Raw genomic sequence first — 27073 nt, 5'->3', positions numbered from 1 at the left:
TACTTGAGAGTTTTAGCCAGACAGAATATCAAAGATCTGAAAAACACATTCACTGCTCTAACAGTTTAAAGGCATGGGCAATCATCCCACTTTATTAGGTGGAATACAGCAAGTAAGAAGCAATGATCACTAAAACCAATGCTTTCTAGAGTTCAGGTTCACTTCAGGATGTGATACACACTGTTGCAAACACTGTACAGGCAATCACAAAACTTAAAAAGCTTTTTTGCCAGGGAACGAACTACAGATCAGAACCAACAAACATGCACAGTTCTATAAATGCTACACTACTGAGTTCACATACTCAAATGTTTTGCAATGTTTAAGTAATAAGAAGGCAGAAGGCTCAGCACCTGCCAGCAACTGCCAGTTCTGAGACCATCCAACATTTTTCTAGGCAAGATCCAGACTCAGCAAATTGCTCAACTTCACAAAGTAAATGACAGGCAGATTATCTTATCTCCTAACTCAGTAGTTTAATATCCTCTGTCACATCACTTATCCTGAAAAGTGGTTTCTTTCACGCTACCATGACGTATGTTTTTAAGCATGCGTCACCAAGTGACAGAAACAGCATTAACAATTCCCAGTTTCTCCAGAAATTCGTTGTTTTGCAGCTAGTCAGTTAGATGGAGAGCCCGAGTTTAAGCAATACTGTATTTCCACTGCAAACACATTTTAGACAACTTTGCTGAAACTGATGCATCTCTATAACGTTTTGTCTGAGAAAACAGAGCCCAAGGCTCCCTCATGTCCACAGTTTCATTGAAGAAAGAATTAAGTAATTAGAAGAACAGTATGTTCCTCAATTTAATTGCTTCTTTTCCTAGGAAACACTGAATTAGCTTTGTGACAGTGTTAGCAGTTGTGACTGTGCTATATAGTGAAACATGTCATTATCCCTACAGTGAATATGTATACTTCCTCCAGCTTCAGCCATTATATGAAATCACCTGAGAACTCAAAGAAATCAAGTTTGATCTCATTTTTCCAGCAAGCTAACAAAAAAAATTATAATGCTTATAGTGGTAACAGGAGACTGGGGGGGGGGAAAAAATCAACTCAAAGCAGAAATATGTGTTTGAGTGGGAGGAGAACAGTAACAACAGGTAGAAAAAGAATAGCAAGTAGCAGAACAGCAGTTTGGGAAAGAACACTGTGAATATCCAGTCTTTCACCTGTCACCTTAATAAATGTGTGATGTCCAAAAAAATAACAAACCATTGACCTCATAAGTAACACTCACAAGGCATACATTCTTCCTAACATATATGATCTTGCAGTGGTCCTTAAAATGTTGTATACCATAATGAAGTGATAAAAAAATCAAAAGGTAGTATACTCAAATTAAATGTACATGCTACATCTGTACTTGAGAACAATACTGGTTAGGTTATAGACTGTAACAACAGATTATATACTGTTTATTTCTATTGAAATCTGAAAACACATAGTTTATTCAGGACCAATTATTAAGAGAGACATGGAATTTAGGTAAGGATTTTTGGTAGGGGCAATCCTTAGCTCGCCTGTTCTAACTATCATTATGTTCATTGTGGAAAAGTGTTTTTAAAAAGGGATTCTTTAAAGTATCTGCTCTTCCACCCAAACATCTGGTGTTAACCTCCTGTACTAGGTGTACCAGTTAGGGTTTGGACGACAAGGAAGGCAGGGTGCAGGAGTTGCCCCATGCTGGCCACAAACAGCTCCAGCTGGCTCCGCAAAGAACCCACAGCTCAGCCCAGCAGCCAAGCGGGTGGCACCTTTGTGAGAACACCAGAGAAGCAGAGGAAGGAGGCAAAAAAAGTGAGAAACAGCAGTATGAACAACAAGGCCAGAACAGAAGGTGGGGAAGGAGTGCTCTAGGCACCAGAGCAGGTATTCCCCTGCAGCCTGTGGAAAAGACAATGTTGGAGCAGATATCCACACTGTGGCCTGAGGAGGAGCCCACACTGGAGCAGCTGGGTATTTCCTGAAGGAATTACAGCTCATGAAGAGCTGCAGCTCTTGAGGAGCAGGGTAAAAACACGAGGAGGAAAAAGCAACAGAACTGTTGTGAAATAACTGTTACCGCCCCATCAACTGCTCAGGAAGGGAAGAAATGGAGGAGTTAGGAGCAAAGCCGATCCTGGAAAAAGAGAAGCAGTGGGAAGGTGCTATTTAAAATTTTATTTCTCACCATCCAAACCTATTTTAATTGCCATTAAAACCACATTAATTTACCCCAAGTTGAGTCTGTTTTGTCTGCAACAGTAACTGGTAAGCAACCTCCATGTATTTATCTGGACCCACAAGCTTTTTCATCCGATATTCTCCCCTGTCCTGTTGAGGAGCCAGAGAGTGGCTGGGCAGCACCTGGCCAAGGTTAACCTGCATGCCTACTTGTGAAACAAATTAAAAAAATACACACTGGTTTAAAAAGAAGAAATTTTAATGTACAAATGTACACTCACCTTGTTATATTTTCTGCACTGATCTCTCTCAGTATATACTTTTATCATGTTTTCATAATTAAAACCACAAAAAGTAATTCTAAAACTAGGGAGGAAACTGCAGTGTCTGCATGATTTATTCTAGTCATAATTTATTCTACAAGTGTCTACATATAAACAAAAACAATCCTCTTTCCCTTTCTCAAAGAAACAAATATTTTACTTCTAATCTCAAGAATCATTCAGCTCTCTACAGTCTGTGCATTATGCCCCAGTATCCTGCCAAAACTAGCATGAGTTTATCTCTTAGGACTTCAAGCGGCAGCCTTTGTTGTTCCTCACGTGCCCACACAGCATATTCAGAATTCTTCTCCAGCGACACCCAAAGACAAGAGTTCAGTGAAAGAAGAAATGGCTGAAGATGTCCATCTTCAGTTTTGCCTTGCAATACACCCAGCCGCCAACATTACTTTCTTCCAAATGGATCAGACCACACTTTTAACCCTACAAATCAAATATGAGAATACCAGCAGTTCATAACTAGGCTGTTGGAGGAAAAAAATATAAGCAAATTGGTCTGCTACTGCAGCCTGGTGTACAAAACAATGAAGAACCAAACAATTTCTGCCCTGAACTCACAGCTCTGCTTATGCTTGCACAAATATTTTAAAAGGCAACTTCCTCTTGATCTTAAGCTTCGGATAATGGAAAAATTTATTACACTCATAGGTAAGGTATTCTAATATTGCTGGAACAACCATCTAGAATTGCACCTTGTACTTGAACTTGTCCAGATTTCACTTTCATCTAGTGGATTTCATAACTTCTCATCAGCAGCTAAATTTAGATGGAAAAGTTATAATGAGAACTAGTTGTCAGGTACCAGCATCTTGGATAAATAAGCCAGTCCAGTCCTCTTTTATGTTTAATAAAAAGGTAGGTTTACCTGACTTCTATTTCACAATACCCTTCCTACTCCTCTTCAGCATTTCACCAGTTCCCTGGAAAATAAGTCCTGCACCAATGATTTAACTGATATGTGCAGTACTGACATGGCATTAATCCGATCTGGTTTTCCCCTGATGCTGATGGCAGAGTTTTCTAAAATCAGGAATACATTACCCATTAACATACTCAGATATGAACTATTTCATCAAGACAAGCACTCTCATGTCTTTAAACAAAATATGGTAATCTCATATCATGAACAGCCAGTTCCATTAGCCATGAAACAATGAACTACCAAGGACAGTCTGCCATAGTTTTATTCCCCTCATATGCCCTTCTACTCCTTCTACGGGCAACAGGGATCAACAGGCTATTAGCATTCCAAATTTTCTTTGTATGTAGCAGATTTCTGCCTCATCTCTCCACCCATGAGGCTGGAAGGTACTTCAAAGTGCTCATAAATTGTTTTTCAGCTGAGTTGTAAAGCAGTATTCCACAAACCAGGGTACAAGAGTGTATTCTTTAGAACTACAGCTCAGCTCACCCATGGTTCTTGGTTGCTCTGGTTCAGAAGTTAATTTCTAGTATGGAAACTGGCATCTATTGAAGAAAGTGTGAAAATAACAGAATTACTGCGACTTATTAGGCTTGTTAAGCCGATTTAAAACAAGTTTCATTAATCTGTACTTTTCAACTCAAGAATAAGCCTGAAAAAAAATTCATGGCTAGTTTAGTATATATATTCTTTGAATATATTCTTTACTGTATTATTTAAACCCATGTAAGTATACCAGTCTTACTTCAAGAAGGTCTTTAAAGCAATCAATGCAAACACATGAATCAAGTATACCTGCAGGCTGAATATCCTCTTGAACAACCCCAGCTCGGTTCACTGACTGTTCTTTCTCTGGAAAATAGAACAGAAAGGACACTACTAAGAAGAAAGAGAGTATCAGACATCTTGAGTGCACCCATTTTATTCATTCTACATGCTACACAGTGAAATTCTGTTGAGTATCCACCTACATGATGAAACTAACAGCTTGTCTGTTTTGAGACATTACAAACCATAAGTTCTTAAAGTAATGACTACTGTTCAACAAAAGATGCCAGAACATGTCATGATCTTATCACAAAAGGACTAGTACTTTTAGGAGCTCACAGGCTCAACATAACTCTTCAGATTTATTCTTTCCAAGATCAGTGACCCCCATTTTCAGGCCCTGAAAGATTTTGCATCTTACCACAACAGATTTCATGATAGCATCTACAAAATTACTGCGTGTAAACTTTGTGAATTTAAGTATTTGAGGGATATTTTTCCCTACAATGGGCCTGTCTCAGGCTTTTCTTTTTTGTTTGAAAGATTTAGCCACCTGAAAGACAAGACATGGTAAAAACTGTATTATTTCCCTTTACTATATGCACCTCCTTTTTTCCCCCTGCCAGTTACGTACTTCACCCCTGTGGTACTTTGAAGCAGGAAGGCAAAGCTCTGAATTAGCCTTCTGCCCAGACCACTGAACTTTAAACAGCTGTAGGGTGCACATTCTCAGGAGAAACTCAGAACTAAGTTCAACTTAAAACTGGAACCTTTTAGCATCTTACCCCACTGAGAATGGCCAGGCACTATGTGTTATTAGGCTGTCTAGGTACAAGCCTAATGCTACTGGAAACTAGCAGGCATATCACAGTAATTGATTCTGCTTGCAAGAGGGGTAGGCACTGGAGGCAGATCCAGCTGTTGCTCCAGAGAACTAAAATCAATTCTTTCCTTTTGCAAGATTACTGTGTGATGTCAATGATGATGTCCAGCTTCAGAACCAGCATCCCAAAATGTAGAAATACTGAGTATCCACCACAGCTCAAGGCAATGGAAGTTGTAAGCTTCTACAGAAGTTGCCATACAGCTTATTAAACTGCACTCTGAAAAATCAAATCTTTTGTACCCTAGAGGTTAAAATACTTCTGCTCAAGGACCACAGCTGTGAAATTCCATATTCTTGTCTCAAGTATTATGAGAACTAATGCTTGTGCTTCTCTCACAATGCAGTGATAAGTGTCAAAAAAAGCACATAAGAAATAAGTAAAGGTCAGATCAAAGGAGAATTTGAGCAGCAAGCAGTAAGTTTAGAATTACATATTCAATAGAAAATTTAAGCACTTGCTAACTGTGCATCACTTATATGGTAAACCAAGACTAAAAAATCCCTAACCTACAAGGGAACATATGCTCACGTAATACACAAGTACAAAAGAGGATGTTGTCTACTAGTTGTCTCCTTTCCTTAACGCAGTCTCACTTCTGATATGATATTCTTAGAAAGTGCATCATAAACAAAAATTAAGAATAAGGTTTTTAAATGGGAACACAGAGTATAAAACCTGTCTTTGTGGGCAGTTTCCAACAGCACAGGCATAGCTTCCTTAAATAAAAATCTGCTTACAAGTTAAAGTTTACATCATCTTTGATGCAAGGCTACACTTCCTCCAAGATCAGTAAGTTTGTTACCCTGTTCCTTTTTTATTCCTTCTTCCTAGAAATCGTTTCAGCTGCCTCAGGAGATTAACCACATACATCTTCAGGTTGTCGCCAACAGCTTGCTGATTTTTGCACAAGCTGAAGCAAGGGGATGAGGCAGAACTTTCACCCAGAACCTCTACCCGCTCCCTTCCGCGGTACTGAACACAAGCTCAGGAGCCACGGGTGCTCCCCCTACCGCTCCCGCGGCGCGGAGGGAGCCATCGTCGGCAGCCGCGGGGCTTCGCACCCGAATCTACAGACGCCTACGAGAGCTCCCTGGTCCCAGCGCCCAGGGACGGGCTTCGGAAGGTTTTGTGTGCTACTGGCAGGAAAGTGGGCTCTCCTCAACAGTCAGTTTCAGATCGAGAGCAGCTCTAGCAAACCATCGCAACCGGTACAGGATCTGTTAGCAGTGTTTAAGGTAAACATTTAAACTGCAGCTAGAAAACGTAACTCAAAGAGTCACAAAATGGTTTGTTTGGGTTGGAAGGGACCTTTAAAGAACATCTAGTCCATTCCCCCGAAAGAAGCAGGGACAGCTTCAACTCTCTCACATTGCTCAAGAACGTTGTCCAATCTGACCTTGGCTGCTTCCAGGACTAGGGCATCTACAACCTGTTCCAATGCCTCATCATCCTCATTGTAAAAAAAAAATGTATTCCTTGCATCTAGTTTGAACCTACCCTCTTAAAATTTAGAATCATCATGACTTGTCCTATGGCTCTGTCCCCATCCTTTTTATAAGCCCTCCAGAGACATCGGGAACTCTGAGCTCTAAGGTGTCCCCTGAGCCATCTCTTCACCACACTGAATGAACCCAGCTCCCTCAGTTTTAGCTCACAGGAGAGATGCTCCAGCCCCCTGACAGAAACTTTTAACTGCATTTCCGTCCTCTTAACAACTTCAGTGAACAGCTGAAGGGTGTCCTTGATCACGTACTGGCCTGCAACTTGGAACAAGAGTACTACGACTTTTTGGGGTTTTTCAAGTACCTCTCAGGCGAGCAGAAGCCTCTCGCCGCTCTCACCCACCGGCAGCCCCAGCGCACCCCCAGGCGGCCCGCCCGTGCTCCCTTCCCGTCCCACCCTACAGCGGGGCACAAACTACTCACAGGCCGGGCCCGGCCCACCCCCGTCCCGCAGAGCAGGCACTCACTGTACTCCTCCGGCATTAGCAGCGGCCGGAAGTAGATGGGGTAAAAAGCCGCCGCCACCAGGGCCACGAAACCGCCGAAAATACCGACCGTGCGGTACAGCCCCGCCATCGCCGGCGGACACAACCCGGAACCGATGTGGCTCCTACTTCCGGGGCTCACCGGCAGTACCGCCCCTCCCGCCTGGCGCGGCAACAGGGGCGGGCAGCGCCCCCTTGCGAGCCGGCGGGGCACAGCCCGGTGTCCGCGGACTTGGGCGAGGCGGGGACAGCGCCGCGACCCGCGGCCGCTGTTCGTTGTGTCACGACAGGCCAGGCGACAGGCAGGCCGCACAGTGCCCGCTGTACCGGCGTGCGCAGACCTCTGCAATACCCCACACACTGCCGGTGCGCTCGACACCCACAAGGAGCTCGGGCCCCGTTGGAGCCCGGCCCGGCCCCTCCACGCCCTCGGCACCTGGCGGCGGTGGCCCCTCCTCCAGGAAGCCGGACTTGCCGCGTCCTTGTCGGCGGGGCCAGGTGCGCACCCCTAGCCGGGCTGGTCAGCGCCGCCACCGCGGCAGTATGGACCCCCCGGCTGAGCGCCCCGCCGTGCCCTGCTGCCGCTCCCTTCTGCTCCTGCTGCTGTTCCTCACGGTGAGTGGCGGCCGGCCCCCCACCTGCCCTGGCACCGCACGTCGGGGCCGAAGACTGTGGCTGCAGCGAGTGGCCGGGTCGGGCGGCGGCTGGCGGTGAGCCCCCAGCCCCGCGGGCGGGGTACGCGAGTGATGCGTGGCGGAGCTCCGCGCTCGGGGGCCGGTGCGGGACTGCAGGTTGTGATAAGTGGGGCCGGAGCCGGTGCCCAGGGGTGCGCGGGGGCCGAGGCCGCCGCTCGGAGCCAGCATCGCGGTTGTCCGGCCTGGCCCGGCCCTGCTAAACTCCTCCAGCCCTACGGTTATGCCGCGGTATGGAGCTGGGGGACATGAGGTCATTAAATCGAAGTGTTAAAAAGCTTTACCGAAGTGACGGGATATTTGGGGCTTGAAAGAAGGGGGGTGCCTTTGACATCTACTTACAGATACACGTGTCACTATGGGGCTGCGCTAGCTTACAGAAACAGATGCGTTTTAGAAGCATCTACTAAATGCTTTTTCCTCTTAACGCTGTTGAGCACGAGCTCGGTTAAACTCTCTATGCCTGTAGGGTATTGATGCTGACGGGCAGCTTTTTGGCACCTTTCCTTTTCAAGCATCTTAAGATCTAGTGTGGCATGGTGGTATTCACAGGGAAAGGACTCCGGTTGTCTGCAGACTGTGCAGACAGGTGCAGTTTCAAGGGGTTGTGTGGGATTTCTGCAGGGGTGAACTCTGGGAGATTCCTGCTGAGATCTTATTTCCAGCAAATGAAGGAACAGTTTCTCATCATTTCTGTATATAATACACTGCTGAAAATCTTCACTTCCCTATTGGTTGTTGTGATTGCCTCACAAAATGATTCTCATCTCAGCGTCTGATGGGGTGACTTGTGCTAACTTCTTCAGATTCGGCAGGTTTTAAGAAAAAGATCAAGAAAAAAAGGAACTTTTACATTTTTTTGTGGCTAAGTTGCCCCACACAATGAAGCCGTTCTTGTTGAGCTCTGCCAGTTTATGGTCACAGTTTGAATACAACATACGTGGCCTCTTTACTGTGCTGGGAAACTTTTATGTTTAAATCACATAATCACGCTTATTGTGTAATCCTTTCATCCTCACTCTCATGGTTGGAGATGATACACAATTAACTCTGCCTTGTCTGAGATAATGGGGGGAAAGGTACTATGCACATTATGCAGTGCTCTGGGGACCCTGTGTAGAGGCAGCCAAGTGGTAATAGAGACACAGCTATGGTCTGGAAGAGGTTACAGTGTGTGGTCTCTGCTTCAGGAGTGTGGGATGGCTCAGGGGTCTTTCCACCAGGCTCCTTGTAGTATGAGCCTCCGGAAGAGTAGGTTAGGTGTGGTGTAGTGGCAGACCCAAACATGCTTCTTACATTTTTGTAGCATGTGTCTCAACTAATACCCAAGGCACCAAATAATATGAAGAAAAGTTTCTTGTGTAACTCTATTGTAGTCATTTAGCAGAACAGGCACTAAAGGAAAAGCAGTAAGGCTAGCACAGCTGAAGCTTACCTTGAGCATCAGCTGTCACTTTCATAACATATTACCATCTTCCTCATGACACAGCTCCATATCACAGGGATTAAGCTGTTTTACTCTTTATTGTAAAATTAAAAAAAAAAAACAGTTAGAAATATGAATGATAACCACCAAGGAGAAGAGATTTACAAGAATTTGTCTTTACTGCTATGCACTTTTGATGTTTTTAAAGGTGTCTATGACCAAAGAATAATTATGTAGGAAGCATACAGAACAGTATCTTTGTCAAGTCAAGCTCTGAAAGATAATCAAATTAATATTAAAGTTAGGATTCTCTTGTCAATTTTTATATTGGTATTTGTGCATGTCTGTTGTTGCAGGATATGATGGTAACTTTTCCAGTGGACACCAGCCTCCAATTGTGATTACTTTTTTAGCCCCTTCAGTAGGCATTGTTTTTCAGTTTTCATATTTATACCTTCACAGATTTTGCTGGCTTCATGTTTTTTTAGAAAGTAGCTCTCAAGCAGTGTTAACATATCTTAAGAAATAAAAGCAAAATAGTTTATCATTAAGGATTTTTACTGATCCCCATTTTGGATCACAGGGAAGGTCTTGTCCTCCAGGTGCATGACACATAATGCTGTTAATTTAGAAATGTACTAATAACTTGGGGAAAGCTTTTAAGAATCACAGTGAAAAAAAGCCATCAATCCAAGATAAATTTCAGTTTGATTTGTTTAAGCTCAGCAAAGTTAAAAGTTGCCTAAGATGTATCTTCTCATTTTAAGCAATCTTAATGACCAGCTTCTCTGCTAATCCTAAGAGGCAATTCTAAATGGATCAGGGAACCTGGCAGAAGTGTGGTCCTGGTGACTGCCCTCTGAGCTGAGTAATCCTCAGTATCCTTGGCAGTGCATCAAGCCAGATGCTGATTGCAGAGCAAGAAGAAAAGAAGCTGTTTGAAGCCGTAGGTACAAGAACTTCAGCATGGAGGATGATCCTGGTGTATCAAAATTAGCTAACTTTTACAAAAGATACAGAACCGTCATGTAGTGGCAGTACTAGTGGACAACAATACAATGAATAAATGCCAGTACTTTTTAGTATATACTCTTTAGGGCTGATTCTAGGAGCATGTGTCAATAGCATGACGTGTAAGTCAGTATCTTAGACCGAATTCCATTTGCGGAAGGGCGGAAGGATACACCCTGTAAATACAGTTTGTTTGTAGAAGCATGTGTAACTATGAAAACTTGATATAAGGGAGTTGCTGCCATTAAAACCTTGATGATAGCTCTCCAGTAATGCACATCTGCTTGCTGTGTGAAAGAAATCTGATATTCTGGAGCTCGTGCATGGTATGTAAACCTTCTGCTTGCGCAGTGTTCTGTTATTGCTGCAGGTATATTAGTAATCATGTAAACTTAGATTCTCTGGTTAACATGTTTTGTGTTTGTTTTTCTTTCCAGAATTTTGTGCCATCCTTTGAAAAGGAGACATTGCGGACGACGGCAGTTCAGTTTGAACCAAACATGAATTATGTGGACTTTATTCATTTAAACATTTTAGAAAGGAAGGTTCTCAACAGTTCAGAAGTTTCAGTTCAGTATTTATGTTCTAAGCCTTGTATTATCAACTTGGAAGCAGTAGCTTCTTCTGAGTTCAGGACTGGTGTACCAGTGTATAGAAGGAGATGGAAAGATGAGAAGAACCTGTATGTTAGCAGAACTCGACAAGTACATTTGAAATTTCCAAGCATCATGGTTTACAGAGATGACTATATAATCAGAAACTCAATAATAGTGCACAGTGTGATATTATATGCATGGATTAGTCACAAATCCGTTACCAGCTATGATACTGAGCAGAATGAAGACTACCAGGATGCAATTGCCAAGAACTACACTTTCTTAGAAGCAGTTCCACCTTTTGAGCGCCCATTTAAAGACCACAAAGTTTGCCTTCAGTGGGGTGCTGACTATTTGTGGATGCTCCAGGCAAACAGAATACCTCAGTGCCCTCATGAAAGTGGTAAGTATAATGTCACGTTTTTCCCCCAGGAAACTAATGGGACCCAAATAACATTCTTGGTAAGCTGTTAAAAGCACATACCAATAGTAAATAGTAAATGTTATGTAGGATGATTTACTTGGCAAGCATTGAATATGTAAGCTTCATAACTGAGGGGTGAGAGTTGCAAATGACTGAAGCTGTCATGTCCCTCAGGACTGACTTGTTTCATCACTGCCAGCTTGGAGTTTGTAGCAGCATGGCCTTCTATTTTCTAATATATTCAAACAATGTTATTTAAAGCCCAGTGATTGCCAGTGGACATCATTCCTTTCTCTTCAGAGAGCATTGTTCAGTCCTTACTGCTTTAGGTCAGTTCTTGCACATGTAATTCTCACACAGGTAGTCTACTGCTGCTTAAGATGATGGCCATGCACTTAGAAACGTATTTTTGAGACTTTATAATGCAATAAAATAATTATAGCTCTCACTTTTTTCCCCAAAAAAACATTATGTGCAAGCAGTTTTGATTTTAAAATTTATAGTTTAAAATAAAAAAATGTGATTTACCAACTATAAATTACTGAAACTCACAACTCTGCTTTCTAGATTTTCTCTGAGTTCTGATTATTTTTCTCTCTGCCTGTCTCTAGCTTTACACCTGCTGACAATTCTTTGTTTTTTCTTCAATATATATTGAAAGCAGAATCTGAAAGGAATTGGGTCATTTGCTTCTAATGGTGTCTTTCCTAGAAAATCCCATTATGGTATTTGTGTAATTTGTTTTCCTTACCTTAGCATGTAAAATGCTCTGAAGACAAATAGGGAAGCAATGATGTTCTTGTTGGAGACAGCATGTGATCTCTAACAACAGTGTGAAACATCTTCTCTGTTATAAAATTGTATTATAAATGAAAACAGTATAACAAGAAACAGGAGGAAATAGCATTATACTCTGTTTTGGTTTTTAAAATAAGGTAGGAAAGCTGATGATGTGTCATGGCCTTAAAAATCTTTTTCTTGTTTCTTAGCAGGGGCAGCTTTATCAGATTTATTACAGAATTATGCATATCAGTTAAGAACAGAATTGGTATCTATATATACATACAGTATAAACTGGAGAGCTGAAAATGGAGATAAAGTCCAAGAGCTGTGGAGTAATGTCACAAAGACATAACCAAAGATAGAATGAGATTTAGGTGAATAACATAAATGAAGATTTTTTTCCATACTAACTGGTTCTTTAAGTGTCTCAGATTTAAATGAGTCTGTTCATTCCCTGCTCCTAGTACCAACTGAAAATGGACTTCACTTTCTGTGGGTTATTCAGTCCAAGACTGTACTGTATTTAGTAGCAGTGAGTGAAGTTGTGTTTAAGGACTTTATTGAAGTTTTATGTTAATTTTAATCTGTTAGGTGATTCAAATATTTGACTGTATGAGTATGAGCTAATTAATTGGTTATTGATGGTTGTTGTCTGGCAGATTTAAGAAGGATTGTATTTTGCAGATGGTGTCCAGATTCTCAACTTTATATATGCTTCCAGTGGGGAGAAAACAGGAATTGTGAAGAAATTTGAACAGTTTGAAAACAGAGAACTTGAGACAGTCAGACAACATCAGATTGATTATCCCATGTAAGTATAGTCAAATAATTGAAGCAGGCTGTAATTGATTACTGAAGGCTATAGAACATACTTAAACTCTTAGGCTATACCACAAATTAAAGGAATACTGCCTACCAGATTGAGAAAAGGCACAAAAGGAAACTAATTGGCAGTTCCTTCTGTTCTCTGATTTTGGTTTTGGAGAGGATCAAGCTGAGCCTCAGGAATACACTTAAAGTATGTGCTGTGTAGTGGGGTCCCAATAGTGCAGTGCGGTGTAAGGGGTCCCAATAATGGGTGAAACTGAGCTGATTAGGTACACTTGGAAGGGTAAGTTAGCTGTTCTGTCATAGTCAGATTGCTGTCTCATGACTAGCTAGCCTGGGGTTTTCTGCATTACAGAGAGATCTGCATTTCAAACAGCCTTTTGAGGCCAAGTATAGAGTGTGGTTTCTTGCAAGGGCAAGCAGTGTGGAGCAGTTTTTTCCCTATAATTTTACACTCCAGTTTATGTTGCAGCTGACAAGCCCTTAGTGATAGAATCCCCTGCCTAGATAAGTCTTGCAGCTTGAGCTTACACTCTTTTGTTCCATTATCTCTGTGTAAACTCTCCTAGTTGGACAGGAGTAAAACCCCGTAGCCCCTGCACACTATTCAGTTACAGAGAAATCATTCTGTGAAGATTATCTTTTTCTACTCTTCTTTGTCTTCCCAGAACTGTCACAACTCTCCAGTTATATTTTGCAACTTTAGAGGAAAAAGTATATATAGAGATACATAAATATATCTCTCTTCCACCAGATCCTGTTACCCCGGCAACATTATTACAGAAATAGGAAATGATCGCAGGAACTGGAACTTGCCTGCTGGTTTGTGTTTGGCCTGTGACCACAAGAAGAGTGCCAAAGAAGACTTGCCAGATAGTGCAGGTTGCATACAAATTACTAGCCCTCAAACTATAGCTCTGAAGTCATAAGTACAAAGCAATTTTTAGCTCCTGGCCTCTTCAGGATAGGTGACAGCCTGGTTTGCACAGCCTTCTGCCCTTTGCTCACCAGCACAGTTGCATTCTGCTCCTGAGGTACTCAAACTGTGGTTGAGAATATATGGCATGAATTTATGCGTGCCTTGACCTGCTCCACATGATTCCACCCTCTCTTGCCTTCATGTGGTGTCTGCAGTGTTAACATGCAGTATTGCCTGTCTGTTGTGATTGCCTGTGGTTGTGAGAGCCTGGGGTAGCTCTGGTAAGAAGAGGAAGAGAGTTTTCCCTCAGCTTTCTGTATGTGAGCAGTTGTTCCCTGTTGTACCAAAAGGCCAAAAGAAACAGGTGGATCTAACTAAAGTTACTTGTTTGATTTCAGTCAGGGATTTGTAAAGAAAGAGGACTGGAGATAGACAGCTGTCATTTGAGGTAGCTACCAGTGGACAGCCTGCAGCAAGGGTGGACTGGGACTGTGAGGGACTACTCACACTGTAGTGCATTCTGCAGCAGTGAGATGTAAAATGAGTCAGCATTGTCCCAGACCTGTCCCAGGAAACGTCCAGAACAATTCTGTGCTCAGATTGGCAATCTAGCAATTGAAGATTAAATGTAGACTGCGGCATTTAAGTTTGCTATATTGCCAGAGGTGAAGGATGAAAAGAGCGGTATATAAGCATAAGCAGTATTTCTGGAAACACAGTGTTTGTCTATAGGTCATAACAATCAATATACAAGTCTTTGTGATCATATCTCCTTCTAAAAGTCACTAAGAGAACTATTTTTATCAAAAATTGTCATAGTCGTATTGCTTCACTGGCTGTACACTGGGGGTGTGGTTTTTATAGATGTTCAGCACTGGCCTAAGTGCTATGGAAAGGTTATGGAAATAAGTGGTCAAGTTTCTGTTAAAAGCACTGAAACAGATTTAGTCTGGCACAGAGAAATTCCTTAAAATGAGATACTGCAGTATAAGTTCTGCTCTTAGTGCCTCAGCCAGCTTTGCACAGAAATTTCATTGTTGGGTCTTCAGGTTTTTATTTTGCACTTCTCCATAGTTTGCACCCATTCCACCTTTATTTATCCTGTGATAACTTTGTGAGAGCTTTTCATACCTATCTGTACTACCCAGCAGCTGGATTCATTTTCAGCTACTTCTTCCAAGCACATTTTCAGTTTGCATTTAGCATAGAAGACACATCTTAGTTTTTACTGCCTTTGACAATCAAGATTACACGACCATGCATTTGGGGATTTTCTTCTGTAGCCTGCATGCGGGAGGTTGGCTCCAAGTTGTCTCAGTAGTGTTTCCAGTTCTTTATTGATGTGGGATCTGGCAGTAGCTCTGAACCAGCATTCTGGAATTGATTCAGATAACATTCCCGTACTCTTCTCTCATGTTGTTACCACAAAAGTGTGTGGTTAAAAGGAGATCACAGATCCAAGAGCCTTAAGTCCTGTTGCTCTGAAGGTTTTCACTGCAGAGGATATTTCTGTTCTGAAGATTATGTGTGTGAAACAGGTTTACTAAATTAAAGTGAAATGCATGCTTTTCAAATTATACAGGGAGATTTCTCATTAAAAGTGGATTTTTTGTTTATTTTTGCTCATGCAGGTTCACTGTTTCTATCTGGCTGTATTTACTCCATCACTGTGAGAAGGATCTGTGTGGTATACTCTATTTTATTGATCCAAAAGAAATGTACAGTACTCCTGCTATATTTCTAAATGAGGAAGGTAAGGGATATTATTAACAGCCTTCAGAAGGGGTCTAATATAATCTTCATAGATTGGTGGCTAGAAATGACATTTACAAATGTGTTATCAGACATATTTTGTGAAACTGATCCCTTGCAAAATTCTTCTTTTTTGGCTATAGTGTCTGTCCTGGGTTCAGCAGTAGCAGTCATTTTTTCTCCTTCTTGGTAGCTGGTGCAGTGCTGTGGTTTTGACTTTCGGGCTTAGAACGGTTGCTGATAGCAAGTATGTTTTGAGTTACTGCTCAAGTGTTTGGTTTGTCCAAGGACTTTCTGAGCCTCATGCTCTGCCAGGGAGGAGGGGAGGCCGGGAGGAAGGAGAGACAGGACACCTGACCCAGGCTAGCCAAAGAGTTATTCCATACCATAGCACGTCATACCCAGGATGTAACTGAGAGTTACTTGGAAGGGCTAGTGCTCGGGGGGTTGAAGGAGGTATCGGTCGGTGCTTGGTCAGGCAGGGTGGGGTGAGTTATGGGTCAGTGGCTGGTGAGGTGTTGTATTCTCTTCACTTGTTATTTCCTTTGTCATTATTGGTAGTAGCAGCAGTGATTTATGTTATACCTTAGTTATTAAACTGTTCTTATCTCAACCCGTGGGAGCTACATTCTTTGGATTCTCCTTCCTAACTCTCTGGGAGTTGGGGGAGCAAAGGGGGGGAGTGAGTGCACAAGCTCTGTGCATCTTGGTTTAAACCACAACAGTGTCTCAGTAGGAATGTAGCGACCAAATTAATATGGTAAAACTGAGAAATAGCTGCATAGCATCTAGTCTTGGCAAACTACAGAAAGTGTTTGCTTTGTCAGGAGAATAAACTGAATCCTGACCTGTAGGTGGGGTTAAACAGTCTTATATCAATGAACAACCTTTGCTATTATTATTGGAATATTATTTTAATATTCTTCTCGAGTCTTATAAACATACTACATGAAAAATTTAAAAAATCTGAAATAGCATCAGAAAAAGGCCTTGCCTGTATGGCAGTGTTCAAGAAGCACAGTCTATTTTCCTGATCCAATAGAAGTTAAGAGGTAGCACTGTCTTAGACTATCAACACTTGGAGTAGAAGAGCGTTCCTACCAGAAGACGGCTCTTTAACCTCTGATAGAGAATGAAATTCACCAGCTGTGGGCTGCTAGCAGGCTCAGAGAGGAAAGAAGTGTGCAGAGTTTTTAAATTGCATACCTGGCTTTTTATAAGACATTACATTTTTCTTTTCCCTTCTTTGCAATGAATTTTTTCCTCTCTGTTATTTTTGCTATTTCCATTTTCACTGTCTTGTAACAAATCTAGATTAATTAATTTGTCCATTATAAACTGGGTGCTTTGAGGAACAAACAAAAATGGCAGTTTAACTGGAAGTTGTCAGCTTGATATGAGATTTCCTTGGAGAGGTTTTGGGGCAGTTTTATTCTCAGTGTTGGACTAAATTACCTGGTTCTGCAGGTCTGAGTAGTGGAGGGTAGAGTCGTCTTCTTCGTGATCATTGCACTCTCACATCCTAGCAGTTGAGTGTTGAGTAGGTACTATTATCTGCTGTTCCCTTCTTCTGTTTGCTGCAAGTCATGTCTGCTTTCTGGTGTTTGAGATCAACTGTGACACTCTTATGTTTAGTATGTTTAGCCCTCAGACAGTGTTTTTGAGTCTGTGGTTTCATGTGGGATCCTGGGCACTAGCATCCAAGATGTGTGTAACTGACTCGTGGGGCACATTTCCCTGGGATTCTGTGAGACCTGATGTATGGTTTGGCAAATGCCCAGATCTCTGTTGGTGATGAAGAGGATGAAGAAGACAGAATCATTGTAAATAATACATTAAGAACCCTGTTGTTAATCTTCATATTTCCATGGTGTTTGTTTACTTTTTCTTCCTTTGTTGCTCTGTCAGGTTATGTGCATATTCAGATGCACCTCATGAGAGGAGATGACCTTGCAGTGAAAACTAGCTTCAGTCTTCCTCTGAAGCAGTGGTTTCGACTGGATATCTCTTTTAAGGGTGGACAGGTATGCATGCTACTGAATTACAGGATTAAGGCTGAAATTTGTCTAATTTGATTATGCTTCTGACAAACCCCTTAATAGCTGAGGCTGAAATACTGTAATTTGTACATGCTTACATAGCAAAAGAATGAAAATTTATAACTAGAAATTGTTGGAGGATGTTGGTTGAGACCATCCAACCTCAGGAAATCACTCAGATACGTAAGAGACAAGCCTAGAAATACTGAGTATTGCAGTAGCTATCTTGGCTCATGGTTGCTCTCCAGAGACACTGTTAACTGTGCATGCAACCAGGACTCCTGGCACAGGTCTCTTATCTATCTACTTTAAGTTGCATGGTATGAATAGCTCTGAGGGACTTTGCACTTGGAGGCTTAGGCAATTCTACCATTCTGACATGAAAATACGGGAGTCTGGGCTTCTGTACCATAGCATACCTCTTGCCTAGATGTGTTAGCTATCAGGACGCATGTGCAGTTTCTAAGTTTTGCATATTTCACAAAGTGGCATGGGATTGACTATCATTAAAAGACAAAAAATATTGGAGTATACCTCTGTATTAGATAAGATACGTCATTTACATTTTAACAAATCACAATTGTTTTTTCACAAAGCCTTCCAGAAGCAGCCCTGAAAATGCAAGGTCCCTGCCCAAGATCCCTTCTTGTCTGAACCTTCAGCTGTTACAAGATAGTAGGATGTGAAAATAATCAACCCCCTTTGTCTTCTCTTTCTCAAATTCATTTCCTTGAAAATAGTGGAATAGATTACATTCTGAATTGAAAAAAGAAAATCCTAATTAATGGCAAGAACAGCTAGGCAAATTTAAGGTATGGGGTAAATGACTGATAAAGCTGAAACAATGCTGCACTGAGAGAGCATGGTACAGGCTAAGCTACTGCTGTTCCTTTGCACCCCATCTTTAAGTACCCTTAAGTATGTAAATGGTGAGCAATTAATTATCTTACAAGAAAATCAGCTAGAAACGTGTGTTTACTTTTAATATAATGTGCTTTTAAATATACTGTTAAAGGAAAAAGTGGGGAAAAAAGTGCATTTTTTTAGAATCAGGACTGTCTTTTTCTGCTTGTTTAAATTGTGTTTATAATTTAAATTCATGGGAAAGGGAAGACCCTATGGATTCAGGTGCAAACGTGAAAGTTATTGTCAATATTAATAAAGAGTATATTAGTCTTGAATTGTTGGAAATTTGGGGATTGCTTGTATGATTAGATTAATAAAAAGTATTCTTCCATCAGACAGCAGAGTGAATTTACTCAGGTGTGAGATAAAACATATGGTCAAAAATTTCCACTTTTGGACAAAATAAAGGAGCCATGAAAAGTTTAATAACATTCTTGTGGGAAAAAAAAAAGGAAATAGGACTAAACTTGAGAACATTTCAGTACTTAAAGCCATTCCTTGGAAGAGGTAAATCTGTGGTTCAGTTCCATCTTAATGACACATCTTCCTGGAGTAAGTTTTTAAATGCTACATCCTCAAAAGGTGCAGAAGAGTCTCCTTATTTAGGCACTTTGGGTCCAAAAGAGCAAGGAAGCTGGTGAAGGGTCTGGAGCACAAGTCTTGTGAGGAGTGGCTGAGGTAACTGGGGTTGTTTAGGCTGGAGAAAAGGAGGCTCCGGGGAGTCCTTATTGCTCTCTACAGCTACCTGAAAGGAGGTTGTAGTGAGATGGGTGTTGGTCTCTTCTCCCAGGTAACAACTGATAGGACAAGAGGAAACACTCTCAAGTTACCCCAGGGAAAGTTTAGATGGAATATTAGGATAAAATTCTTCACTGGAAGGATTATCAAGCATGAATACAGGCTGCCCAATTAAGTTGTTCAGTCACCATATCTGGAGGTATTTAAGGCGTGGATGTGACCCATAGGGACGTGCTTTAGTGGTGGACTTAGCAGTGTTAGGTTTACAGTTGGACTCAGTTATCTTAAAGGTCTTTTCCAACCTGAGTCATTCCATGAGTATTTCACTTCTGTTGATTTAGATACATTTAGTCCAGCATGATCTGAGACAAAACAGATAAATCAGGGAAGGTTGAGAAATTAAGGCATCAAGAAATTAACAAGATTTTAAGAACACCTGAAGATGCAGATGAATCCCTAAAAATACCCAGGCATGTGAGACAATTTTGCTGGATTGCTTTCTGAGTCCTTAGGCAACTTTTGACAATACCAACATGTATAAAAATCTTATCTTCCTTCTCAAGCATCAGAATTCCTTTATCCAGTCTGGCACTGAAAGCCTACTAAAAGCGCATTTGTAGAAGTAGGAGTTGAACCCAGATTTTTTTAAATCATGGTCTCTTACATTAGCTTTATGGCCATTCTTCACCTGTAAGTTACAAGTTCTTGAGGAGAGATTTAGCATCTCTGCTACATCAAAGCAAAACAGCATTTCACACTTTGGAAGGATAAAAGTTTCAGCAGAGTACAGATGTCTTATAACTGAGCACAGGAATGAAATAGCTGAAGTAGGCACCATTGTGCTATTTTTGCTATTTTTGATTGCTTGCAGTTGGCCAATGCCAATGCTTTCCATTAAACTCTTATGATGTATATTGGGTATGTAACACCTTCCTCTTCAGTGCGGAGGAGATGCAATAAGCTGCAGCTGTAATCTTCTGAACTATGAGTTGAAATGGCTTAATAAATAAATCTTGTAATATCTTGTTTACTATAAATAATGTTTTGTATTCTTTTAGGTAGAAGTAAGCAGTGTTGGGAAGAATTTGAGAAGACATCATCATCAGTCTTTTATGTAAGTAGCCTTTTCCGCTTTGTTGAGTAATAGATTTGTGTGTGTGTGTGTGTGTGTGTTGTTCAGATATGGAAAATGGGAGAAGAAGAGCACATGTTTGTAACTGAGATTACAGATTATTTTCAAAATGTCTGTGGGATGTTTTTCCACACTGTGCCTTCAAAAACAGTTTGCATTTTACTGCGCTTACATTGAGCATGACCTAAAAGATTTTGTTAATGCCACGAGCTCGTTGAGTTAACATGCTACATGATCTAGTACTCTACCGTCTAATAACCCTCACTAAAGTCTGATTGGAAGGTAAGTGGTATTAGGATCTATCTTCAAATGAAGTCCTGGCCTTACTGAAGTCAAGGGAAGTTTTGCTTTTGCTGTGAGACAGCTTGGATTTCAGTGGAGAAATTGTTACCTAATTTGCTTAGGTAGAGAGTAAAATTTCTACCAAAAATGTTCTTGCTCTGTTCTTCATTCTAAGGAACTGAACATTTTTTTAAAAGGATCTTTAATTGTTTTATTTCACTGTAATTTAAGATTCACTCTTTTTTTGTGCCAATAATGATTAAAAAAACCTTAGAATATAGAAAGTCAGTTACAGTATTGTTCCTTCTCTGCTATGGTTTCAAACCAGAAATTATAAATTTGTAGATAGTAACTTTAGGAGACAGCTTAAATTTTCATATGCCAATTTTAGAAACGTGCAAGGAAGAGGTGATACTGAAATCTCTGAGGTTGTGTAATGATGTATAAAACAGCAGAAGATACCTACAGGTCAGAAAAATAAAACACCTTGCTGGTTTAGTATGTTTGTAGACAAAGGGTTTGTTAAATTTACTCCACGTCTTGCCACATCAAATTGCAGAGTAGATCTTGAGAGTAAACAGATGAGAAAAGAAGATAGTGGCAATGAGCTTAAGGCTGTCAGTTATGGAAATTTTGAGATACATATTTCTTTTTATCTTTCATAGTACTTCTTGATTACCAACTTCTGTTTAATGTTTTCAAGTTTTAGGGAAGATTTCTATTATGAGGACACTGCTGGATACTTTGTTCTTGGAGGTAGTGGATATGTAAATGGTGTCAAAGCATTCTTTGGACCTGTGAAGTACTATCGTCTCAATGTGTTGGAAACAGAACAGGTAAATTAAAGCAGTATTTGGAAATGTTTAAATGTTAGCAGCCAGCTATGGTTGTGCTTTTTGTTGTATTTTTTTCTTAACTGAAGCTCTTACTAAGTGATAAACTTACTATAAATCATAACAATACTTGGGAATATGTATAAGTAAAATGTGACAATTTTCTGTTGAAATCTCAGAATGTTAGTTACCTCTTCAAATGCTGAAAGATAAGACTTTGTGAAATGTGTAAAACAATGTTCATATATCTATATTTAAGTAAGCAGAATTGCTTTGTTTCCCAGAGTTTTTGATGATACAATATTGAACACACTTGATAAATTAATGGTTTTATTGAAATAGGTGGTGAAGGTCACATAAGCTTAGTCAATTTTGGAAGTTCATCCATGGTTTTTTGGATTACACTGAATGCTTAAAGTCATAGCCTATTGTGGCCAGCATCAGGTTGCCTGGCACGTTAACATGATTTGCTAGGTAAGCTGATTGGAGTAAACAATGTTTCCTTTTAGGTTTTGTGTGTAACACTTCTTTCTAGTTAAGCATTGACAACAATAGATACTGTGGATGCTATTTATTCATAATTTGCCTTTTTACAGATTTCTAACCCTCTTAATGACAAAGAAACAGTGGAACAAATTGAACTTTACTATGAGAGATGCATGGACATTCAAGAAATAGTTTATGAGTACAGACGTATTGTAAACCAGGGTGAAAAATCGCAAAGAAATAGTAAGTGTTGATTTACGACATATGAATTTTAAACTGTCATCTTTGGAGACCTGTTTTCTTTCCTTTTACCAGAATCTGGATAACAGTCATCAAAAGTGAACTTAAATTCAGCCATAACAAGAAAAAGGCAATTTGAAGAGATTAGGCCTGTTACTGGTAGCTAAAGCTGTGGTTTTGTTCCTGCAAAGACTTTCATGCCATGGAATACAAGCTTAAATCATGCTCTTGATATTTCTTCTCTAACAAGACAGTTGCATAAGGGGACAAAGAAACAGTTTCAAGCTTTCATGTAAGCTGTTTGATTGCCCTTCTTCAGTTTCAATCCTAAACAACCTAAAGGCACATGTATTTTAAGCCTTTTTCCCAGAATACCTGGGTTTTGCTAGAATGTCTCTGCCACAGTTGCCTGATGTGTAATAATTGACAGGTTTATATCAAAGCTGCCACTTCAGTGAAAGAAGAATAACATAGCTTAAAGGTGTGCTGAAAACTAACTTATATTTCCAATTAGAATTTGATTGCATATATTGTGACCAGAGTATGGAAGAGAGTAGAAGAAATACATATTTGTAAGCAGCCTGTGCTAGCTATATGAGTTTTTATCAATACATTATCTTAGTTTACACTAGAAATTTTTATTTAAATTTTTAGTTTACCCTAGAAACATCTTTTTTTATCTGCCAGAAGTTTGCTTTAAAGACAAGCCAAGTCAGCTTTCATGTTTTAAATATGTTGTTTTCTCTAGGTTACTGTGAAAACTATTATTTGAAGCTGATTCATAAATATGGTGAAAAATCCAAATGTGATGCCTTCATGTGGGGAAAAGAGCTCAGGGAAAAGTACCATACTTTGTTCAAACTATTAAAAGAGACATATTTCAGTGCTCCAGATGGTAATCATATTTTATTTTATTGCTTTTAAAAAACACCACAATATATGTCATGTAAGTTAGTATGCTTTGACTTCATTTCATGTCTTATACATTTTTTTTGGTAGCAGCTGAGTAATGGAGTGTAATGTGGCTTATATGTTGTGCTGCAAATGAAGTATGGCATATAAAAGGAAATAGAGATATCCTTACTTTTTTAGTGGTTGGTTACTTTGAGATGATCTTTTAGACTCTTATTCACTCTTACTATTCAATAGTACCATGTATCTCTAGGAATTTTGGTTGTCTGCTTTGAGAATACCATTCAGCATAAGCAATAACAGAATCTCCCTCAGTCCCAAGAAATTAAGGAGGGGAAATCAGTATCTGATTTTAACTCTTGCGGTAACTGTGTGTCCTATGTTTTATTTTTAGTGTTAAAAGATGGAAGTGATACAGTTCTAGAAGTTGGTCGAAGGATATTTGAGAAGGTTTCAAAGGGTCTGTCCACCACTGATGGCCTGAGCAATATGGGTTCCTTTGTCCCTCTCTTGGTGGAGTCCAGTTGTTGTGGATACCATAAGGCTTCCTATTTCCTTGCAGTTATATTTGAAACAGGGCTTGGTGTGTCTGTGGATCACAAAAAGGTAGTGTATTTAATATGTTTAGTTATGTCTGTGAAATTAATTACTTCTAAAAGCAATTTAGAAATGGGATGAATTTATGATCAGTTGCATTAGAAGTTGTGTAATGGCTTCCAGATCCAGGCTGCAGTTGACGGGATTCCCCAATACCACTACTTCTAAATAGCCCAATGGCAGTTAAGTCTTTATGATGTCCTGATGGTGAGAATCCTTATCAAGCAGATAAGGAATAAGAGAATAAGATAAGGAATTAGAGAATCCTTATCAAGCAGAACAAGGAAATCGATGTTGTAGTAAGACCTAAAAAATGGTGGTAAAGTGAAAAGCATGGAATATATCGCTTTTCCCAGTCACTGAGGAGGTAGGATGAGGTATAACACTTGAGTCACCCATACCTGTACACGAGTATGAAAATAGTCTCATGTCAGGCAAATCTCCTAAAGTGCAAAGGTTGCAGAGTCAGGAAAGCAGTCCCATTTTACAGTGTGCAAAACTGTGGCACTGGTGATCAAATATATATATAATGGTCAAATATATATATAATGGTCAAATGATTAAAGGTAACCAAAGTTAAAACACTTTTCTTTGGAGAAAAACTGATTGTGCTTCAGCTTATGGACTGCAGAGCATGTGAACTCCCAACCTTTTAGGCAGGTTGGAAATAACTAGAATGTTTCCGTGTGATTCCATTGCAAGGTCAAATAAAGAGAATGTGTTTATATACCACTGGAAGAAGGCTACACTGAAACTGCCAATAGATATTTAATTGTGATATAATGGTATCATATAAAATGCTCATGAAGAATAGAAGATCTGCCTAATTTGGTTACAGGATACTAAATCAGAAGTACCCCTGGGAGGCCAATCTGAGACCAAGCTCAGTATTTTCTCAAACACAAGAAACCTTAGACAGGAGCCTGGTTTATACCCTAATTATGGGTTATATCTAGTGCTAATTTTGGAGGCTAAGTAATTCCATTATTGAATCTTCAGATATTGTAGAAAATAATACCCAGCACAGATGGGACACCACTGTTTTTATTACTGTGCAGGTGAAAAATAATAGTAGCACTGAAACTTATTTTGGCAAATGTGCCAGGTACCTAGACTATGTCTAGCGCTAATTAACAAGTATCTCAAGGGAGGTTTGTGCTGAAACCTTGTCAGCCACAAGTTCCATCCTTCTATTCCTGTCAGATCCTTAGGGTAAGATTTTCAAGTGTTGTTTGTTAACTTCCATATGTTTCCACTGAATTCAGTGCAAAAACTCTGGTTGACATCAGTGAGACTAGTTAAGGTACTGCTGAGTATAGAAAGTGTCAGAGTATAATTAACACTACCATAAGGTGGCTTTAAAAATTGCTGCAGACTTAGCAGTGGCACAATAAGTGCAATACTTAAAGTATTTAGAATCTATTTTTTCTGTCAAATCTTTCTATATGTGTAGAAGATGTTTTAACTACTTTAGGACTGTGCTTGATTATGTAACTGTGTGTTCTGGGTTCAGCAGTAGCAGTCATTTTTCTCCTTCTTAGTAGCCTGTGCAGTGCTGTGCTTTTGACTTTCAGCTTGGGAGCAGCACTGATAACACTGATGTTTTTAGTTGTTGCTCAGTAATGTTTAGTCTGACCAAGGACTTTCTGAGTCTCTTGCTCTGCCAAGGAGGAGGGGAAGCTGGGAGGAAGCAGAGACAGGACACCTGACCCAAACTAGCCAAAGGGGTATTCAATACTACAGCACATCGTGCCCACTATATAAACTGGGGGCAGTTACCTGAAGGGGTATATCACTGCTCAGTTGGGCTGGGTATCGGTCAGCGGGTGGTGAGCGGTTGTATTCTCTTCCCTTGTTGTTTCCCTTATCATTATTATTATTGGTGGTAGCAGCAGTGGTTTGTGTTATACCTTAGTTACTGGACTGCTCTTATCTCAACCCATGGGAGTTACATTCTTTTGATTCTCCTCCCCATCCCTCTGGGAGCGGGGCGGGAAGAAGAGAGGGAGTGAGCGAGTGGCTTAAAGTGCGACACTGTGTTTACGTTGTATAGCTAATCTATCAACTACGGGTATGAACACTGTTCACTGTAAATCTCCACCAAAGTGCTGAACTTGTGAAATGTGCACTGAATTCACTCTTGTTTATGTCTATTGATTTTTGCCAGGGACTGCTGTATAGTTTGGTTGGTGCTCAGGGGAATGAGAGACTTGCTGTGATGAATCTTGGCTATAAACATTACCAAGGCATTAATAACTATCCACTTGATTTGGAGCTGTCATATGCTTATTACAGTAATATTGCAATAAAGACATCATTGGATCAACACACTATAAAAGGGGAACAGGTAAAATAGTTAAAAGTGTGTCTGAGCTCATTTTCTGTGCAAATGACTTCGTCTATTAGTTACATGGCCAGAATGTTTTTGCCTTGATTTACAAATACTACCTCATCTGATTGATGTCCCTGCCCATGGCAGGGGTGTTGGACTAAATGATTTTTAAAGGTCCCTTCCAATCAAAACCATTCTATGATTCTATGAGTGTTACAAAATCCTCCAAATTGTAAGAGTGACAGAGCACTGGAACAGGTTGCCCAGGGAGGTTGTGGAGTCTCCTACGTTGGAGATATTGAAGGCCCGCCTGGACAAGTTCCTGTGTGATGTACTCTAGGTTACCCTGCTCTTGCAGGGGGGTTGGACAAGATGATCTTTCGAGGTCCCTTCCAACCCTTGGGGTTCTGTGATTCTGTAATTCTGTGATTACTCTGTTTCTTAGTAAGGGGGAAAACAAATCAAAGTTAGGCTCAAATCCTCAGAATTGCCCACATGCCTGTTTTTCAGTAAAGTCTAAGTCTTGTTCTTGGGCTCTAATTCCTCTCTCAGATTTTTAATTATTAATGTAATTGGATGTGTTTACTAAGCAACTGATTTGCTCTTTCATTAGGCAAACATCAGAAAGTTCATGGAAAACATGGAATTGTCCTCTCCATACTTACACTTTTCTATAATCTAGTGGAAAGATTTAACTGTTAAATAGCCAGCTGATGAGATAAAGTTACAGTAAAATGATTTTAGAATGCTAAACAGGAGGCAACACAACTTTACCAAAACCAGAGATATTTTTTTTACTAAAGAACTGAAAATCAGCAGACAGCACCTAGGTAAGAGTGCTGTAGGGTAGGTCTTAATCAAGCTTTCTGACAGCTTCCTTTTTTATCTTTAAAGAGAGATTTTTGTAGAAACTAAAAAGTCTCAAAAGGCTTAAAAGCATTTCTTTTCCATTAATATGTGCATTTAAAACTACAAAGGTGTGGGGAAAGGGGACTCAGTTGTTGATGCTTTGGCATATCTTTCCACTGTAGAGTGGACTGCAAGGTTTTGTGCTGTAACAAAGCAGTA

The 27073-nt window shown here is 40.3% G+C and overlaps 2 protein-coding genes across 2 annotated transcripts in view; one reads left to right on the top strand and one right to left on the bottom strand.

Annotated features, from left to right (window-relative positions):
* Window positions 1-58: 58 nt before the first annotated feature.
* Window positions 59-7472, bottom strand: SMIM20 (small integral membrane protein 20). The gene is made up of 3 exons (XM_005142875.3): window positions 7060-7472; window positions 4231-4287; window positions 59-2936 (listed from the first exon to the last, which is right to left on the bottom strand). The coding sequence occupies exons 1-3, from the start codon at window positions 7166-7168 to the stop codon at window positions 2899-2901; spliced, it is 204 nt and encodes a 67-aa protein (XP_005142932.1). The 5' UTR covers window positions 7169-7472; the 3' UTR covers window positions 59-2898.
* SEL1L3 (SEL1L family member 3) overlaps window positions 7315-27073 on the top strand; it is a 37299-nt gene continuing 17540 nt past the window's right edge. The window contains exons 1-11 of the mRNA XM_013127413.3: window positions 7315-7692; window positions 10644-11205; window positions 12694-12820; window positions 15388-15509; window positions 17417-17532; window positions 20250-20305; window positions 21309-21441; window positions 22035-22167; window positions 22913-23059; window positions 23471-23682; window positions 25841-26020. Of these exons, the coding sequence (XP_012982867.2) occupies window positions 7621-7692; window positions 10644-11205; window positions 12694-12820; window positions 15388-15509; window positions 17417-17532; window positions 20250-20305; window positions 21309-21441; window positions 22035-22167; window positions 22913-23059; window positions 23471-23682; window positions 25841-26020 (1860 nt within the window). The 5' untranslated portion in view covers window positions 7315-7620. The remainder of the gene's footprint in view (window positions 7693-10643; window positions 11206-12693; window positions 12821-15387; window positions 15510-17416; window positions 17533-20249; window positions 20306-21308; window positions 21442-22034; window positions 22168-22912; window positions 23060-23470; window positions 23683-25840; window positions 26021-27073) is intronic.

The sequence above is a fragment of the Melopsittacus undulatus genome, chromosome 7 (assembly GCF_012275295.1).
Source record: "Melopsittacus undulatus isolate bMelUnd1 chromosome 7, bMelUnd1.mat.Z, whole genome shotgun sequence".
In the NCBI taxonomy this organism is placed as follows: Eukaryota; Metazoa; Chordata; class Aves; order Psittaciformes; family Psittaculidae; genus Melopsittacus; species Melopsittacus undulatus.
The sequence above is the reverse complement of the archived record's forward strand: the minus strand, read 5'-3'. Positions and strand labels throughout refer to the sequence as shown.

What these genes read in the sequence shown, in the direction of transcription:
- SMIM20 (XM_005142875.3), bottom strand. Translation starts at nt 7,168, where the DNA reads ATGGCGGGGCTGTACCGCACGGTCGGTATTTTCGGCGGTTTCGTGGCC. An exon ending in GCTAATGCCGGAGGAGTACA is followed by an intron (nt 4,288 to 7,059) that starts GTGAGTGCCTGC and finishes TCTATTTTCCAG; the next exon opens with AGAAAGAACAGTCAGTGAAC. An exon ending in AGAGGATATTCAGCCTGCAG is followed by an intron (nt 2,937 to 4,230) that starts GTATACTTGATT and finishes TTTGATTTGTAG; the next exon opens with GGTTAAAAGTGTGGTCTGAT.